Source organism: Octopus sinensis, linkage group LG4, assembly GCF_006345805.1.
Source record: "Octopus sinensis linkage group LG4, ASM634580v1, whole genome shotgun sequence".
In the NCBI taxonomy this organism is placed as follows: domain Eukaryota; kingdom Metazoa; phylum Mollusca; class Cephalopoda; order Octopoda; family Octopodidae; genus Octopus; species Octopus sinensis.
In genome coordinates, this window is record NC_043000.1 from 23,322,072 (window position 1) to 23,340,827 (window position 18,756).

Consider the following 18,756-nt stretch of genomic DNA (forward strand, 5'->3'; position numbering starts at 1 on the left):
TAGCCTGAATTCCCTGTACAGTATATATGGAATGATTTTATCAGTGAAGCAAAGGTCAGAAGAAGAGCAGACCAATGCCTAGAGTCCATCACCATCTGCAAAAACCAACTAATTTGGCTGGGACATGTCACCAATCAAGTCCTTAAGTGGAACTCTTAGGAGCAACACTATAGGGGAGGTCCCAAGATGAATTGGTGCCAAACAGTCAATAGGGTGCTTTATCTTGGAAGTCTAGAATAAAATGCACTGAGGATGGCTGTTGACCAATCCTTCTGGAATGCTTTGACTGCCTCATGCTCCCCCCAACGTGGAAGCACCTAAGTCTAAGCTTAAATATGTTTGTATGTATGTATGTTTGCACGTATGTCATCACCCTCATTGCTGTTTTAATGTTTGCGTTTCCATGATTGTACGGATCAGGCAAAATTTGTTGAGGTAGCTTGTTTATAGACTGATGTTCTTCCTGTTGCCAACATTCACCTGTTTCCATGCTGGGTTATATTTCCTGGGACAGTCACTACCTTGTGGTCAGAAGACAAAGCAAAATGCAAACAGATGGAGAAATGGAAGAGCCCCTTTAAGCTAGTTAAAGCAACCCTTTGTATATGCTATATTGGATCTTCATCTTTGTATTGTATTTCATCTGTTATATAAATATTCTTTGTCGGACTATTCATTGTTAATATATCTTTCTGAATTATTGGTATTGCACAGGAGTGGCTGTGTGGTAAGTAGCTTGCTTACCAACCACATGGTTCTGGGTTCAGTTCCACTGGGTGGCACCTTGGGCAAGTGTCTTCTACTATAGCCTTGGGCCAACCAAAGCCTTGTGAGTGGATTTGGTAGACGGAAACTGAGAGAAGCCCATCATATATATGTATATATGTATGTGTGTGTATATGTTTGTGTGTCTGTGTTTGTCCCCCCAGCATAGCTTGACAACCGATGCTGGTGTGTTTACGTCCCTGTAACTTAGCAGTTCAGCAAAAGAGACCGGTAGAATAACTACTAGGCTTACAAAGAATAAGTCCTGGGGTCAATTTGCTTGACTAAAGGTGGTGCTCCAGCATGGACGCAGTGAAATGACTGAAACAAGTAAAAGAGTAAAAGAGTGCCAATAAGATCCACATTGGGGCTGACTGATTCTGACCTTGTTGAAGCATGGTTAAGATGTCTTGCGATTACCTTTAGAATAAAGAAATTAAAAGATAATGAGGAATGTGCTGGTCTAAAGGAGATAACAGATTTATTTTTATCAGAAACTAGTAAATAAGGCTAATCCAAAGCAGGTCAAGGTCATTTGTTTCAATCAAATATAGGAGATGATAACGAATAATGTAAGAACTAAAAAGCATTTGGTCATTGTAAACAAACCAGGTTTATGTATCTGTATTAAGAATCTTCTGGACTCTATCTAAAACTTTTCATATCAGCTTTATAATGGAACTTCATCATCATCATCGTTGTTTAACGTCCGTTTTCCATGCTAGAATGGGTTGGATGGTGCGACCGGGGTTTGGCAAGCCATGGAGGCTGCACCAGGCTCCAGTTTGGTTTGGCAGTGTTTCTACAGCTGGATGCCTTTCCTAACGCCAACCACTTCATGAGTGTAGTGGGTGTTTTTCATGTGTCACCGGTACAGGGGCCAGAGCAGGCTGATAAATGGCCACGATCAGTTGGTACTTTTACGTGTCACCGACATGGACGCCAGTCAGGCGGCACTGGCATCTGCCACGTTTGGACGACGCTTTTTACATGTCACCGGCACAGGTGTCTTAACTACAATTTCCATTTGATTTTTATTTTTGTGTGAATTTGATAAGCTAGGTCATCCTGACTAAAGTAGTAAAGATGAATATAAATGAAATTCATTGAGGCTATGTATCTAACATCCAAAACATGTCACTCAATGCATGTGTAAACTTCCTGCAACACCAAGAAATGATTTCACATTTCAATAGTGTTGATATTTCTCGTGAATTAGAGCTAAGAGATGCTTATGCTAATTTCTTGTCCAAAATGAAGAAATTATCGAAATGCAAATTTTGCGGTTATGAACATGCATTTATTAAAGGGGGAAAATTTCCTGCATTTGGAAGGATATGCATATTGCATAATAAAAGACACACTTTCTATTAGCTTGTAGCTTTAAAAAGAAAAGCATGGAATATGTTGAATAAATTGATAATAAATGCTCTGATACTGCAACAAATGTATTTACACTACAAGGCAAGGAAAAAAACTTGTTTTACTTCAAGTTGAATTTTATAGCAAAATTATGGATATGCGAGTGGACACCAGTAACAAGGTTATCTTAATTCCAAGAAAATTTTGGATATTCATTTGTCAACCCACCCTTGTCAAAAGCTATCTGCTACTTGATCAATTTTGATAGCTCAATGATTAGAACCATGGATTTGTTTGGACATTTTTTAAGGCATCAGATATGAAATTTTACTCTGATAGTGGTTGCAGACTATGATAAAAGTCATGGTTTCGCTAGAACTAAATATCAATAACACAACACTAATTGATTAACTCCATTGCACTCGACATTGAAGATGTTGGTATGATAAAGATTTTTAAAAATACGAAATCAAAATTTGATGACTGGCATCCGTGCTAGTGGAGCGCTAAGAGTACCATACAAGTGTGATCGTTGCCAGAACAACAAACTGGCTTCTGTGCTGGTGGCATGTATAAAACACCATTCGAGTGTGATCGTTACCAGTGTTGCCTTACTGGCACTTGTGATGGTGACACGTGAAAAAACATTCGAGCGAGGTTGTTGCCAGTGCCGCTGGACTGGCTCCTGTGCAGGTGGCACATAAAAAACACCATTTGAGCGTGGCCGTTGCCAGTCCCGCTTGACTGGCCCTCGTGCTGGTGACATGTAAAAGCACCCACTACACTCTCAGAGTGGTTGGCATTAGGAAGAGCATCAAGCTGTAGAAACTCTGCAAGATCAGATTGGAGTCTGGTGCAGCCATCTGGCTCACCAGACCTCAGTCAAATCGTCCAACCCATGCTAGCATGGAAAGCGTACATTAAACAATGATGATGATGATGATGACCAGTATTAAACTGAAGAAAAACCTATTAGAATTTCTCACACAGGCCCAAGGACATAACCTAGGTATGATTTGAACTTTGAACACAAAAATTTAAACTAAATTTCACAAAGCATTTATTGTGTCACTGTTGTTGCTTCAGTCCTATCACTGTAACACCTGTTTCTGGGATAGGTGCAAGGATTGAAATTGGGGGAAAGAAGTTTGTAATTTCATCAACCCCAGTGCTTGATTGGTACATTTTTTTCTTGACCTTCAAACTGAAAGTCTAAAAGAAATGCTACTCCAATGTTCTGATGCTCTAACAATTCTAAACTCTCTTACTCTTTTACTTGTTTCAGTCATTTGACTGCGGCCATGCTGGAGCACCACCTTTAGTCGAGCAAATCGATCCAAGGATTTATTCTTTGTAACCCTAGTACTTATACTATCGGTCTCTTTTGTCAAACCGCTATGTTACGGGGACATAAACACACCAGCATCGGTTATCAAGTGATGTTGGGGGGACAAACACATACACTCACATATATATATATATATATATACACACATACATACAACAGGCTTCTTTCAGTTTCCGTCTACCAAATCTACTCACAAGGCTTTGGTCGGCCCGAGGCTATAGTAGAAGACACTTGCCCAAGGTGCCACGCTGTGGGACTGAACCCAGAACCATGTGGTTGGTAAGCAAGCTACTTACCACACAGCCACTCCAACACTATTCTTTATCTTAATGGTAATAATAAGCCTTTCTACTACAGGCACAAGGCCTGCAATTTTACAGAGTGTGAGTTAGTAGATTACATCAACTCCAGTGCTTGACAGGCACTTCAGTTCATCAACATTGAAAGGACGAAAGCATAAGTTGACTTTGGTGGGATTTGAACTTGGAACATAAAGACCCAGAAGAAACACTGCTCAGCATTTTTCTGACATGCTAATGATTCTGCTTAACTCACTGCTTTATCTTATAAAAATAATGATAATCAAGGACAACTCAAGTACAAAGTGATTCCACACTATAATGGGGATATTTTACTTTTAGTTGCGGCAGCATCCAACTGGGGTGGGTTGAGCCGGCTCTGAGTAATTTCATGCTCAGCATTTCAGTGGGAATACAAGTTTACATGGGGTCCCTGGTCACATACATACACACTTTTGGATAGTGTGGTCCATAACAGCTCATCTTGCTGTCGACTGTTACTGAGGATTCGCTGGCCAAGTCACTGTCAATTATTGGAGCAGACACAGCCTGTGTTTGAAGCAAGTTCTGGAGACATGGTTTAACAAAAGCTAAGGGGTGCTTTACTCCCAGTGGTCTTCCAGCATACCAAACACCGACCCAGAATTTCTGAGGGCCTGAGCTATAGCTAGATAGTCATTGATCCTACACTATGTTCATCCATCCTTTTGACAGATCTGGTGGAGATATCACTTACAGATAGGAGCAATGCAGGTCTTCCATAACCTCTCACCTACAGCAGATCATAGGTTACAGTTATCCTCTTAAATTGATTTATTATAAGCTAAGAATTAGGAATCCTTTGTCCATTTGCATAAAGCCTTTAAAAGTATGCCCTCAAAGGATTTTAGTTTACCCTCTTTATGTTCTGAGTTCAAATCTTGCCAAGACTGAGTTTTTCTTGCATCTTTCTGAGGAGGATAAAATAAGTAACTCTTTTGCTTGTTTCAGTTATTTGACTGTGGCCATACTGGAGCACCGCCTTTAGTTGAGCAAATCGACCCCAGGACTTATTCTTTGTGAGCCCAGTACTTATTCTATCGGTCTCTTTTGCTGAACTGCTAAGTTATGGGGACGTAACACACTACCACTGGTTGTCAAGCAATGTTGGAGGGACAAACACAGACACACAAACATATACACACACACATACATATATATATATACAATGGGCTTCTTTCAGTTTCCGTCTACCAAATCCACTCACAAGGCTTTGGTCAGCCCGAGGCTATAGTAGAAGACACTTGCCCAAGGTGCCACACAGTGGGACTGAACCCGGAACCATGTGGTTGGTAAGCAAGCTACTTACCACACAGCTACTCCTGCGCCTAACATTCACATACTGAGAATTATCTTTTATCTTTTACTTGTTTCAGCCATTGGACAATGGCCAAGATGGGGCAATGCCTGGAAGGAAGTCTGATACTTATTCTAATAGTCTCTTTTGCTAAACCACTCAGTTCCAGAAATATAAAAAATAAAACCAATGCTGGTTGTCAAGGTAGGAGGATTGACAAACACACACTCACACACACACATGATGGGCTTTCATATAGTTTTCATTTACCAAATTCTGTCACAAAGCATTGGTCAGTCTGAAGACACTTTCCCATGGTTGAAAAAACAAGCTCCTTGACCACTCAACCATGCTGGCACCTATAGATGTTAAATACATTTTTGTTTTTATATTCCTTTTAAATAAATTCACCCATATCATTAGTAAGGTACAGATGGACATTTCTAAATTCCCCTTCTTACACACATCACAGTTATTTATGAAATTATTATTATTATTATTATTATTATTATTATCATGTTGTTGTTGTCATTGCCGTCCTCCTCCTCCTCCTCCTCTTCATTATTATTATTCCTTAGGCAATTCAATTATAAAATGTTTGTATTTTGTGGTCTCTTTTCTTTTTTTCATTTTGCATAATCAGTAGCTGTAATTAATAACTGATTAACTCCATTGATTTCAAGTAAGGAAGCAATTGTGAGTGTTCTTTTCTTTGTTTGTTGTTGTCGTTGTTTTTAAAGTTCATTGTCTTTCCTTAGGATATTAACAACACAAATATAGTGAAAATATTCCAACTCACTTTCAATACCAGGTTGCTCTTTATTTTCTCATGTTCCCTTCTGTTGAAAGGTGTAGGCTTAAAATGTAAAAGACTTTCTCACCTACCCAAGCGTTAAACTGATACACCTGTTTGTTGTTTACACACCTGTCTTAGTCTTTTGTGTTTTGCAAATTCCAACTATATATACATACACACACACACATATATAATATATATATATAATATATATATATATATATATATATATATATACCGCTAGCCACTACACATTCTTTATTTTCTCTCCTTGTTTCTTTCTGTATCCTTTCTGTGGAAGAGCGTAGGCTCGAAACGTTAAAGACTTTTTCATTTCCCAAGCATTATCCTAATACATCCATTTGTTGTCTACACCATCTGTCTTCATCTTTTGTTTTGTTTTTTTTGTGAATTCTCCTATATATATATATATATATATATATATATATATATATATATAAGTATATGAGGAAAATAAGGCAAGATAGAAAATGTTAAAATAATCTTATCATGAAATACATTTTGTAAAGATTAGTACCAGTCTTATCGACTTTTTCAACTAAGTGTAAAACAAAAAAAAAATAATTAAATTGAAAAAAAATTGAATGAAATGTTTGGTAAATGTTTCCATAGTCTTCAGATAGGTAGGACATTTTCCTTTTCGCTCTCTCTCTCTCTCTCTCTCTCGCAGTCTTCTTTTGCGAAGGCTCAGCAGGTAATAGCAGATTTGAAGAAATAGTGTCTATGAGTGCAGAGAAATGTTTGGTTCTGAAGTTTGATAGCTTAAGCAGCAGCAGCAGCCGAGGAAGGAGACAGAGAAGAAGAAGAAGAAATAAAAGAAAACAGATAGGAGTAGTATGACCCAGTAGTAGAGCTGTCTGTGGAATCTACTTTAATGGTCAAGTGACCTAAAAATGCCCTGTTGTGGTTGTAGCAGTAGTGGTAGGAACTGATTGTTCTTAATATAACTATTATATAACTATTGTTTTGTACTCTAGGCACAAGGTTTGAAATTTTGGGGAAGGGGGTCAAATTCCATGAGGCCCAACACTTGAAAGAACTCAGCCACTTCACCTTCATGATATATATATAATATATATATATATATATAGTCCATTTACTTGTTTAAGTCATTAGACTGTGGCCATACTGGGGCACCACTATGAGGAATTTCAGTCAAACTAGTCAACCCCACTACTTATTTTCTCTTTTACTTATTCTATGGTTTCTTTTGCCAAACTGCTAAGTTATAGGGATGTAAATGCACCAACACCGATTTCAAGGAATGTTTGGGGGACAAACACAGACACAAAAACACACACACACCTATATATATATATATATATATATATATATATATATATATATATATATATATATATATATATATATATATATATATATATATATCTAGTGGGGATGGTTGCTCTGAGAGTGTGGCGACTAGAGTAAGAACAGCCTGGACAAAGTTCAGGGAGCTCCTACATCTGATGGCAACTAAAGGCCTGTTGCTCAGTGTGAAAGGTAGACTGTATGATGCATGTGCTACACGGCAGTGAAACATGGGCCATGAATGCTGAGGACATGCATAGGCTTGAAATAAATGAAGCTAGTATGAGCTGCTGGATGTGTAATGTCAAGATGCACATACGACAGAGTGTAAGTGCCCTGAGAGAAAAGTTGGGCATAAGAAGCATCAAATGTGGTGTGCAAGAGAAGTGACTGCACTGGTATGGCCATCTGTTATATATGGAGGAAGATAGCTGTGTGAGAGAGTGCCACTCCCTAACTGTGAAAGGACTTGTGGAAGAGGTAGACTCAGGAATACATGGCATGAGGTGGTGAATCATGACCTTTGAATGTTGGGCCTAACAGAGGCAATGACAGGAGACCGGGGCTTTGGAGATGTGCTGTGATTAAGAAGACCCAGCAACTAAAGTGAGATCGCAGCCATGCACGTCCAGCCCTGTTAAGAATACTCCTGATGCATCAGGCAACATGATATGCTTGAGAAGACCTGTTGAGTCAAATAAAACCAATAACATAGTTGGGGGCCGGTGTCCCCTGGCTGGCTCCCCTGTTGATGGCACATAAAAAGCACCATCCATATGTGGTTGATGTCAGGTCTGCCTGACTGGATCCTCTGCCAATAGCACGTTAAAAGCACCAATCGATCGTGACCAATGCCAATACCCACTGACTGGCTCCTGTGCTGGTGGCACATAAAAAGCACCATCCAAATGGGTTCGTTGCCAGGCCTGCCTTACTGACTCCTGTGCTGGTGGCACATAAAAGCACCCACTACACTCTCGGAGTGGTTGGCGTTGGGAAGGGCATCCAGCTGTAGAAACTCTGCCAGACCAGATGGGAGCCTGGTACAGCCACTCACTCTCCAGACTGCAGTCAAACTGTCCAACCCATGCCAGCATGGAAAACGGATGTTAATCGATGATGATGATGATACACACACACATACACACACAACAGGCTCAATTTAGTTACCATGTATCAAATCCAATACCAGTCATCAAGCAGTGTTGGAGGAAAAACTGAGGCACAAAGACACACATGCACACACTCACCTATCTAGCTGTCTGTCTGTCTGTCTATCTGTCCATGTATGTATCTATCTATATATATATATATTTACAATGAGCTTCCAAGCAATTTCTATCTATCAAATTCACTCACAAGACATTAATTGGACCAAGGCTATAGTAGAAGACCCTTACCCATGGTGCCACATAGTGAGACTGAACCCAAAACCACTAGGCTGCAAAGCAAGCTTCTTAACTACACAGCCATGTCTGTGTCTATGCTAACAAATGCTACTATGATAGTTTCTTTGTTATGCACCTAACTTACTAGGTCACATAATGAACAAATAATGCATATCTCTCACTTATAATAATTGATATTTATGGGGTCAAGAGAGAAAGACATTACTGGGTGGATGACATTCTGACCCACAATATCAATATAGAAAACCATATACTCTCTTTACTCTTTTACTTGTTTCAGTCATTTGACTGCAGCCATGCTGGAGCACCGCCTTTAGTCAAGCAAATCGACCCCAGGACTTATTCTTTCTAAGCCTAATACTTATTCTGTCGGTCTCTTTTGCCGAACTGCTAAGTTACAGGGACCTAAACACACCAGCATCGGTTGTCAAGCGATGTTGGAGGGGGACAAACACAGACACACAAACACACATATATATACATATACATATATACGACGGGCTTCTTTCAGTTTCCGTCTACCAAATCCACATCGTTTTTGCCAACCCTGAAGGGAGCTGGAGCAATTGCTTCATAGATGAATTCTCTTGGCTGATGAAGGAGGGCATGACCCAGCCACACAGACGTTTCGTTAGGATGACTTGTTGGAGGGAGGTGATTTTGCACTGGTGTCGCACCGAATTGTTGGAGACAAAGTGATGCCATCAGACACGAAGGATGCGGTGTAGACAGAGGTGATCGAAGGATTCTAGTCGCTTAATATCTTCCACCCTCATCGGTCATGACTCGCTGCCATAAAGGAGAATTGTTCGCCCTAGTGCTTGGTAGATCCATACTTTGGTGGTGCATTGGATCTCAGATCTTGACCAGAGTCGTGCATTGGGTCGGTTGAAGGCTTGGCGAGCGAGGTCGATTCGTGTTTTAATGTCAGCCTCACCTTGACCTGTAACTGTAATGATGGTGCCAAGGTATTTGAAACTCTCAACCTCTGGCAAGTCAGTCATCACTGATGGGTTACTGTCCAGTGCCAATGGTATTATAAGCTGTCACTCTGGCCAGTCTGAAGTGACCACGGAGGTGTTGCAGGTGGATGAAGCAGTCCTGCCTGGGCGTGCTCTACAGGCACAGTCTGCAGTGCTATTGGTGTTGTTGTATCAATGTTGCAGGCGATAGATGGTGTTGACATAGACATTGTTAGCTTTTGCAACAGCCAGGGCATACTGCCCTACCTGCAATCGGCCGATAGCTTGTTCTCTCTGCTCTGCTGACAATCAGGTCATACCTGATGCATCCAAATTATGAATGCCAAGAACATGGTTCCAGTTGATGTTTATACCCATAACCTGCACATGCATTTTGGTTTTCATGACAACTGTTGTGATTGACACCCACAGCATTCAGCACAGCTGCATTTTGGCATCTCATTTCAGAGGAAGCTGAAAGGTTACCTGCAATTTGGGTCTCAGCCATAAATCACCATATTTACACTTACATCCCTGAAATAAATTTTCAGAATTTACCATAAAAAAAACTCATTTGAAAAAATCACATTTCTTTTGCAGTTCAGTATATATTATTATTATTATAGCTGGGTTATTTGGGAGAAGCTCATAGTACAGAATTCTTTTCCAATCCCACCAGACACAAAGCAAAAATTTTTTAGGGTGAAGACCCACTTTTGGGGTGGCTTAGGGTGGTTCATGTCGCTTACTCCAGGATCGCTTTCTCTGAACATTTCGGTAGATAATCCATTTCTCATCACCTGTTACAATTTGCTTTAAAAAAGGCGCATTTTCATTCGGTTTATAAAGTGAATTACAGATGGAAATGCGATCCAAGAGGTTCTTCTCAGCCAACTCCTGTGGTACCCAAACATTGTAGCGATTTGTGTACTCAAGCTTTACCAGGTGCTCATGAACGACGGATTTTGATAGGTTGAGGCTTTCTGCCAATTCTCGGGTTGTGCAATGTGGGTTATTCTCAATTAATGACTTGATTTGGTCATCATCTATAGTGGATGATCTGCCTGATCACTCTTTATCAATAAGGCTACAATCTCCAGCTCGGAACTTTGTGAACCACTTCTGTACAATTCTTTCGGATAAAGAAACATCACCGTAAACTGTGCATATTTCTTTGGTTGCTTGTGAGGCATTTTTCCCTTTACGGAAAAAGAAAAGCATCAAGTGTCGAAAATGAATTTTCTTATCTTCCATTTTAAAGGGTTACAGAATTAACACAGGTTATAGGAATATAAACTTTCTTCCATAAAAAGATAGCTTAAACTGTGCTCTAAATGGAGGTGTAGTCAAATCCTATTTTATAGACTCAACCATGTTCTAAAATAAGTCGAAAGTTAAGCTACTATAAATTGGCACGAACTTTCTGGACAACCCATAGTTGGTCTTGACTCCACTTATGCATTATAGTCTAACAACAATTCAGTGTAGCTTATTATATTTGACTCAAGTTGAAAATTCTGGTCGCATGCACTAGTCCTTAGCTTAACATGAAAAAAAAAAATATATATATATATATAAATATACTGGCATAGTGACCTGCTGTGCTTGAGGAGACCTATTGAGTCAAGTACATCAACATCAAAATAAATATCAAATGGAAATTGTAGTTGTGATACTTGTGCCAGTGGCATGTAAAAAGCACCATCCGAACGTGGATTTTGCCAGCGCCGCCTTGACTGGTTTCTGTGACAGTGGCACGTAAAAAGCACCAACTGATCGTGGCCACTGCCAGCCTCCCCTGGCACTTGTGCCAGTGGCACATAAAAAATACCCACTACACTCACATAGTGGTTGGTGTTAAGAAGGGCATCTAGCTGTAGAAACATTGCCAGATCAGACTGGAGCCTGGTGCAGCCTCCTGGCTTCCCAGACCCCGGTCGAACCGTCCAACCCATGCTAGCATGGAAAACGGATGTTAAACGATGATGATGATGATATGAAGTTCAACAAATAGTAGAGCACTTGATTAGTTAAGAGAGTAAAACTTGTAATTAGTCTTCCATAGCACACACATCAATGGGTCCTAACTGTTGAGAAATTTGTAAAAACAATGTTGTACTTAATTTGACAAACTCCGATGATGTTTCTATTTATATACCTTATACTGTTCTTCCAGAGTCTTCTAGTCTTTATCTTTTAGGCATAACTTCTAAAGATCATTCTTGGAATGATTATATTAAATCTATTGCAAACCTAGCTGATTTCCATTAAAATGAAATAAAATCCTTAGATTGCTCCTGGTATGAAAATCTGACTAACTACCCATCTATTGGTTTCATTTGAACTTGTCTTGAGGGCTGAAAGCTTTTGGTCTATTTACATCATTCCAGCATGTGCCGATGGGACTCTCTGTTATTTCTGCTCCAACAACTCTAATCTCCTTCAAAGTTCAATTATGTTGCTAATACTCTTCATCATCATCATCATCATCGTTTAACGTCCGCATTCCATGCTAGCATGGTTTGGATGAATGACTGAGAGCTGGTGAGCCAGATGGTAGCGCCAGGCTTCAATCTTGATCTGGCAGAGTTTCTACAGCTGGATACTCCGAGGGTGTAGTGGGTACTTTTACGTGCCATTCTCTCTTGATTAACGATATAAAGAAAAAGACATCTGTTCAAATTTGACATCACCACCTGGCCTGTCTCCATTTAGTAGAGTCCACTCTATTGTCAGAAGTCAGAAGTCAGCTTTAGTCTTTTCTCTGACGATATCTATCATGGTTTCTTCCTCTCCCCCACCCTCAGGGTACCACAGAAAACTCAGGGCATTTGTCTTTCCTGTTCTGACAACAAACAAAGCATTAATGAACAGGAAGAAGAGAATGAGCAACATAACTGAGCCCCAAAGAACGCCAGATCTGTTGATGTATCCTGAGTCACAGAGAGCCCCATCTATGCATATTGTAATTAAAAAAAAACATTTCAGCCTATGAGACAAGAGATGAATGAAGTCCACAGGTGGGCAATGAGTCATAAAAATAAAAATAATTATAATAAAGAGAAAAGAAGTCCAGGGACACACTTTAAATTAATGACAGCAAAAATAGTAACAAAAATATTTATAACTGCTCCTAAATTGATTAGTTATTGTGTATTACATTAGCGATTTTCAAGGCAGCGGGGGTGGGAGGTAGCTGTGAGATTTGAAAAGGGGGCATACAAACTGGTATGTTTAGTAAAATTGTTCAAATAAACTACAGCTAGGTGTCGCTTACGAGTGACTATGGTTTGCTAACATGTAAGTTTTCGCTAAATGTGTCTCTGTAGTCTTGAGCAAACATAGACACCCTCTCAATCCTCTCGCCCTTGACCTAGTAAAACATCCCTGATATAAAAGCTGGTGAGACAGAGAAGACTGCACTATTACAAGACTTGTACTCATTTGCAGCTGGACTCAAATAATTTGAAATATATTGTTTTGTTCAATGGCATAACACGCCGCCTCGTCCGGGAATCGAACCCACGACCTTACGATCGTGAATCCAGTACTGTAACCACCAAGCTATGCGCCTTCACTTAATAAAATTAAGATAATCGTTTTAATTTTTTTCCATCGCTATGGAGAAGAAAGATGAAGAATTGTATGGCTGCTAACACTATTTTGTTTTCTCATTTATAAAGAAGTGGGGGTGGGAGTGGAATTTTCACCAACATGGAGAGGGGGTGGTATTTATTTGCCAGTTTGAGAATCACTGCATTAAACAGTCTTCCAGTATACTTTCTGTTTCAATTTTATTTCTCGTTTAGTTATTCAAAACAATAGTTAACGTGTCAACATGATACTACCAAGGAAGATAACTCCGTGTATGACGTCTTAAATATGGTAATAGCAAAGCGTCATAATATAAGCTATAAACACGTTTTAATGCAAACAAAATATTCGTAAATACTCTAGTTAGTGTTGCTTCCAGAAGTTTGACCTTCCAGCATGGTAAAATTAAATTAGTTCTAATGTAGATTATTATAAATCAATAGCAATGATAAACAAGCAAATATGTATGATAAAGCAAGAGTTTTTAGATAATGGTGATACATTAATGACATTTTCGAGTTCATATATTTAGGATATTTTATTCAAATATTCGATGGCTTATGATAAACTCCTAGAGATAAACTCCCAGTGGGCCGGTTTCGATTCCCGATTAAAGACAATAAATCCCTCTTTGATGTTAGCACTAACGCCGTAAAGTCTTAGTGAAGTACAATAGTCTAGGAATCGAGTGATGGTCAATAATCCTATTTCCCCCTCATAAAATTTTGCGACCTTGTGCCCAAGTAAAAACGAAAACCCACTTTTTAAAATGTATTTCTCCCTAAATTTTGCGAGACGAAGTGCTGGTCTCCGTGTGGCTTAATTTTTACCAAATGCTTGTCTGATCGTTAAGAACAATAAAAATGTCCTTGAAAGAAGACTTCTAAGCTATCTGCTTCATATATTGCTAGTTCCTTATCTCAAAACTCTGAGTTCAAATCTCACAAGAATCGACTTTATATTTTTGTTCTCCCGAGATCAATAATCTAATTACAAGTAAATGCAAGAAGGTCGATTAACTCAGCTATACCACCTACAAAAGAAATCAATATTTTAAGGATTTCTAATGTATTCACAAAATCTTTTTTCTTGTTTAAATAGGCAGTATTGCTGGCGATTATAATTTTGTATTCGCCGTTAATAAAAACTGCTGTAAAATAGTATTCATTAAGAAAATTGGTTACAATTTCGTGGTATTTTCGAAGAAGATTCAAACCTATATAATTTTTATGTGAAAATTAGTCTCTTGCTTTTGTCTTCAACAGCAGCCATTGCGTCTTACGTCATGGTTGTATGTAAGAAGCTTGTTTGAATGCATCTTGATTCTTACTGTTACCTCCTTATATGGCCGAATATGAAAAATGTCGAGATGTTTAATACCAGAAAGAGACGTTGTGAAATATTAGTAGACTACTGCTAGTCGCCCTGAATTATGGTAATTATTATATAAAATGTTTGGGTTCAGTTCTTTGGGGCTCTAATTTCAACTTTAGGATTTATCAAGTTACATTTTTCAATGACGATGGAAATATCTTCAATTTTTTTCATTCTCAAATTTACTTTACTAATTTCTTGGAGAAAAGCATGAATGCCACGAATTCTCACCTCCTGCTTCTTTATACATAGAGGCCTTGTGACTACTTGAAAAATCAATATCATTCAATAGGGCTTGAAGATGAACTTGTTTAGTGATATTTTTACGTTTGCATCCATAAATAAAGGCATTTAAAAAAAAGATGAAATTTTATTTGTCATTACTATCTTATCGTTAACAATTTTATCGAAAATCGCTAAGAATAAACCATTTTAGTATAAAATAATAGAACAAATACATGAAGATATAACCGGCCATATTTGATAATAAAATATGCATCTAATTCAAAGTGTAATACAATTAAACTGAGATATTGTTGGGCAACTATTTATGTTATTTCTAAAACGATAAATAGAATATATACTGTAGTTAGTTAGCATCTAGTCTTCAATTCTTTTTTTGTAAGTAGATTAAAATCTGAAAAGTGAAGACCAGATGCTAATTGCAACGCTCCTTGTATACTAACGGCTAAATTAATTTTTGAAAAACTAGGTCACCAACAGTGGTTCAGCAACAATAAGAAGGTACAAGTACGAAACTTGTCAGTTGTAATTATTACTAACGAATTCGATAAAAACTATTTAAGGTTAGAGAAAATGTGTTATTGAAGATATTTTGAAAGAAATTCTTAATTAATAATTCAGAAATCTGACTCAATCGAAATCAATAATGATCTGCAGGAATCATGTCGGTTTAGTAGTAATATGAGACATTTAAGTCTCTTAAATCGCTTATTCATCAGTCAGATATAACTTGACCTACTTCGTCAGTTTCTTTCGTACAAATATATTAAAACATCGTACTAACATTGTAATATATATATAGATAACGTTCATTTTGCCCTCGCGAGGGCAAAATTTTAGAGTGATGCAGTGATCCATTTTTCTCTTAAGTTCATAAATTATGAAAAATACCCGAAGCTATGACATGCTTTAATGACAAACGTTCCCGAGTGAACAGAGAAAACTAAGATTTGAAATAAAATATCTAACGTTTCTTAAAGAGTTTTTCACCGTAGAAAAGCTAGATATTTCCTTTCTTCTGACGCTCTCACTACTAAGCTTTTGCATTAAACCATATTGGTTATTGCCAACGTTTACCTTGACTAATCTCCTTGAATTCTAATGATTATATTTCTGAAACCAACTTGCAATACGTAACATTAGCTGCTACCTGGATAGTGTTTACTAACACCCAAATACGCCTCCACCCAATATCGCTTCTTGCATTCATCACTTGCCATTTAGAGAAGGTGAGAAGAGAGAAAAAAATATTTGTGTGAATTACATCATATACTGCAATTGGATCGAAACGTTCCATATATACTCATTTCGAACCATCAATTAGAGTTAGTCTGGTTTGGTTTGTTCTATATTTCCATAATAGCATAATTTTACAACCAGCAAATTCAAAGAAGCCCAACAAAAAAATATTTGGACAATGTCAGGAATGTGACATAAATGGAACCGAAGACATTGTCCTCGATGACATCGTAGTGCCACTGATTTCTTTTGATTTGGCACGAAGACAAATCCTGTAGCATGGTGGACAATTGAATTAACCCAATTATATAACTGGTATTTATAATAATAATAATTATTATTATATTTTGCCCCCCCCCCAAAAAAAAAACCAAAACGATTGCAACTTTAAAAATGTAGAAAAATTCTAAATTGCTGCATATTTATTTTGCAACTTCAAAGAATTGCTCAGTCGCACTCTTATAAACGAGTACCAAGAAATGTAATAATATTTCCCTACTCGAGTACTTCGAAAAGTTAGCACGCGTTATTTTAATTAGTAAATAGCAATTATTAATATAAGAGATGGTTTCATTGCAGACGGGAAAGATGGAGAACAACAGGCAATAATAGAAAGAAAATCAAAGGGAAATGATGGGAAAGAGAGGAAGATAGTAGAAGTAAGAGTAAGCGCCATTTTTATTTTCTGGTATGGAAAACGTGCGTTGAATGAGTGTTGACGTCAGTGGGTACCACCATCATTGCAGTTCTCGTCATCAGCCGGCATGACCTACATTGTCGCTTCATAGTTTGCCTATATTGGCTAGCAAGCTGGGCAGACGATCAGCAGTGAATGAGTTAGTTAATTAAAAGAAAGATACAGTGAGTGAGCAAGCGTGCTACACACTCAAAGAATAACTGAAAGCGAGTGAGTACAAAATGCAAGGGAAATTGAGAAAGAGAGTAAATAAACAAGCGAGTTATACTGATTGACTGAAAGAGTAAATGAGTAAGAGAAGAACGAGTTGAGCGCAGCTCATTTATCCTCAACACGCAGCAGGCACTATCTATGAACACGTACTCAACCTCTCACTACTACTTTATTCTTCCTTCCAGTTCTCATTTTTTCTGTCATTCTCACATTTCTTTCCCATTTTCTCCAATTATTGTTATGTATTAAAGTAGCTATTTGTTTATTTATTCCTTTCGCTTTAGTTGCATCAAACGTCACTCGGCGTCACGTTGGTTGGCGGCTTTCAGTAACGTTAATAAACGTCAGAATATATTAGCATAATGGGTTAGCCTGACTGACAGTCGGGAAGTCACTACATCATAAGCATACTTATCCGGTTAACAGATATTCCCGCCTGAATTATATAAAAATATTTTTTTTTAAATAACTATTTTTGCAGAACAGACGAACAAACTCATCTTGTGAAAGCTGGAGATAAGGAATGAGAGAAAAATGTAGATCGATATTAAAATACAACGATGGGATATATTTTCAGTTATGAATGCAGTCTTATGAAGAAAAGAAGAAATTGTTTTGTAAAATAATGGAATAATAAGAAATGACTGACATTATTAATTAATTGCTTTGTGCTATTTGACGAGACTTGCTGACCATTCTGAGTACGATAGAGGTCATGGTAGCTGAGAGGTCAGTGTTGGGATTACCCGGATGTAAATCTACGAAAGCCTGGGGAAGAAATGACGCCATTTTGGTTTCTGCAGAGACTTACTCTTGGCAATGGATGGTGTGCTCCAGCCGTGTTGGTATTTGGAGCGTAAGAAACGGATTTAATTGCTACCCGGATGTTTGATTCCTGATTAATATGGTAAGTTTTATATATTTGATTTGATTTTGGTAATTATTTTGTCGTATTCAGCCATAATTATTGCTTACTCGAAGTCTGCGTATTGTGATTGTACGAAAGGTTTCATGCTTCGTATCGGTACCATATTATCTTCTGAATCAATGACATGTTACGAAAGGGGGTTTTGGGACAGTTCTTTTTGAAATATATCTAGCATCAATAGATATTTAAAATATAATATTTTATTGAACTTTACCATGTGTTTTTTGTTACTTCGTGTTCGTTGATGAATCCAGTGATACTTTTTGTTGAAGTCAATTGAATGTCGGCCATGTTGGGATCTGGTCATGATTATGGATCTGGGTTATCCCATGTTACCCCAGAAACCATATAAATAATTAAATCGATACATTTTTTTTTATTGATTTGATATCTCGCCCATTTTCGGCAGATTGCCAAAGATGTATATGTATACAGCTATTGAGTATATTTACATTAGCTTGTACAAAATGTTAAAATATGGTTTCACATTTATTTCAAGACATACCTTTGCTTATGAAATTAAAACCAGTTTTACTCTATTTAGCTTAACCATAGACATTGCTAATTAAAGCCATGTAAATTATTGTTCGTCTTGGTAGCTTTGATGCACTTAATGTTACTGTTCATTTATTCGAAGCTCATGATCTTTGCGATGATCGTGTGTTTGTTTATAAATCGTACTTAAAATATAGCTAAACCTTAACCTTTATTAAATAAATTTACCTAACTATTCGATCTATTTTACTTTCTTCAATACCTATCAAGTACACATTTCCATAGTTTCGTTCTGACATTACATTAATATTCGTACTAACATTTCTATAATACACTAGTTTTATTTATGTATAATACAACCGGC

The 18,756-nt window shown here is 37.8% G+C and overlaps 1 protein-coding gene across 7 annotated transcripts in view; it reads left to right on the forward strand.

Moving 5' to 3' along the window:
* Positions 1-17,270: 17,270 nt before the first annotated feature.
* LOC115210189 overlaps positions 17,271-18,756 on the forward strand; it is a 115,268-nt gene continuing 113,782 nt past the window's right edge. For 3 of the 7 annotated variants that reach the window (XM_029778646.2, XM_036501909.1, XM_036501912.1), the window contains exon 1: positions 17,276-17,876. Coding sequence is in view for 2 of the 7 variants with exons in the window: in XM_036501912.1 (XP_036357805.1) it covers positions 17,874-17,876 (3 nt within the window). In the remaining 5 variants the exon portion in view is untranslated. Of the gene's footprint in view, positions 17,877-18,756 lie in introns of all 7 variants that reach the window. The other 4 variants (XM_029778650.2, XM_029778648.2, XM_029778647.2 and 1 more) reach the window with 2 other exon arrangements.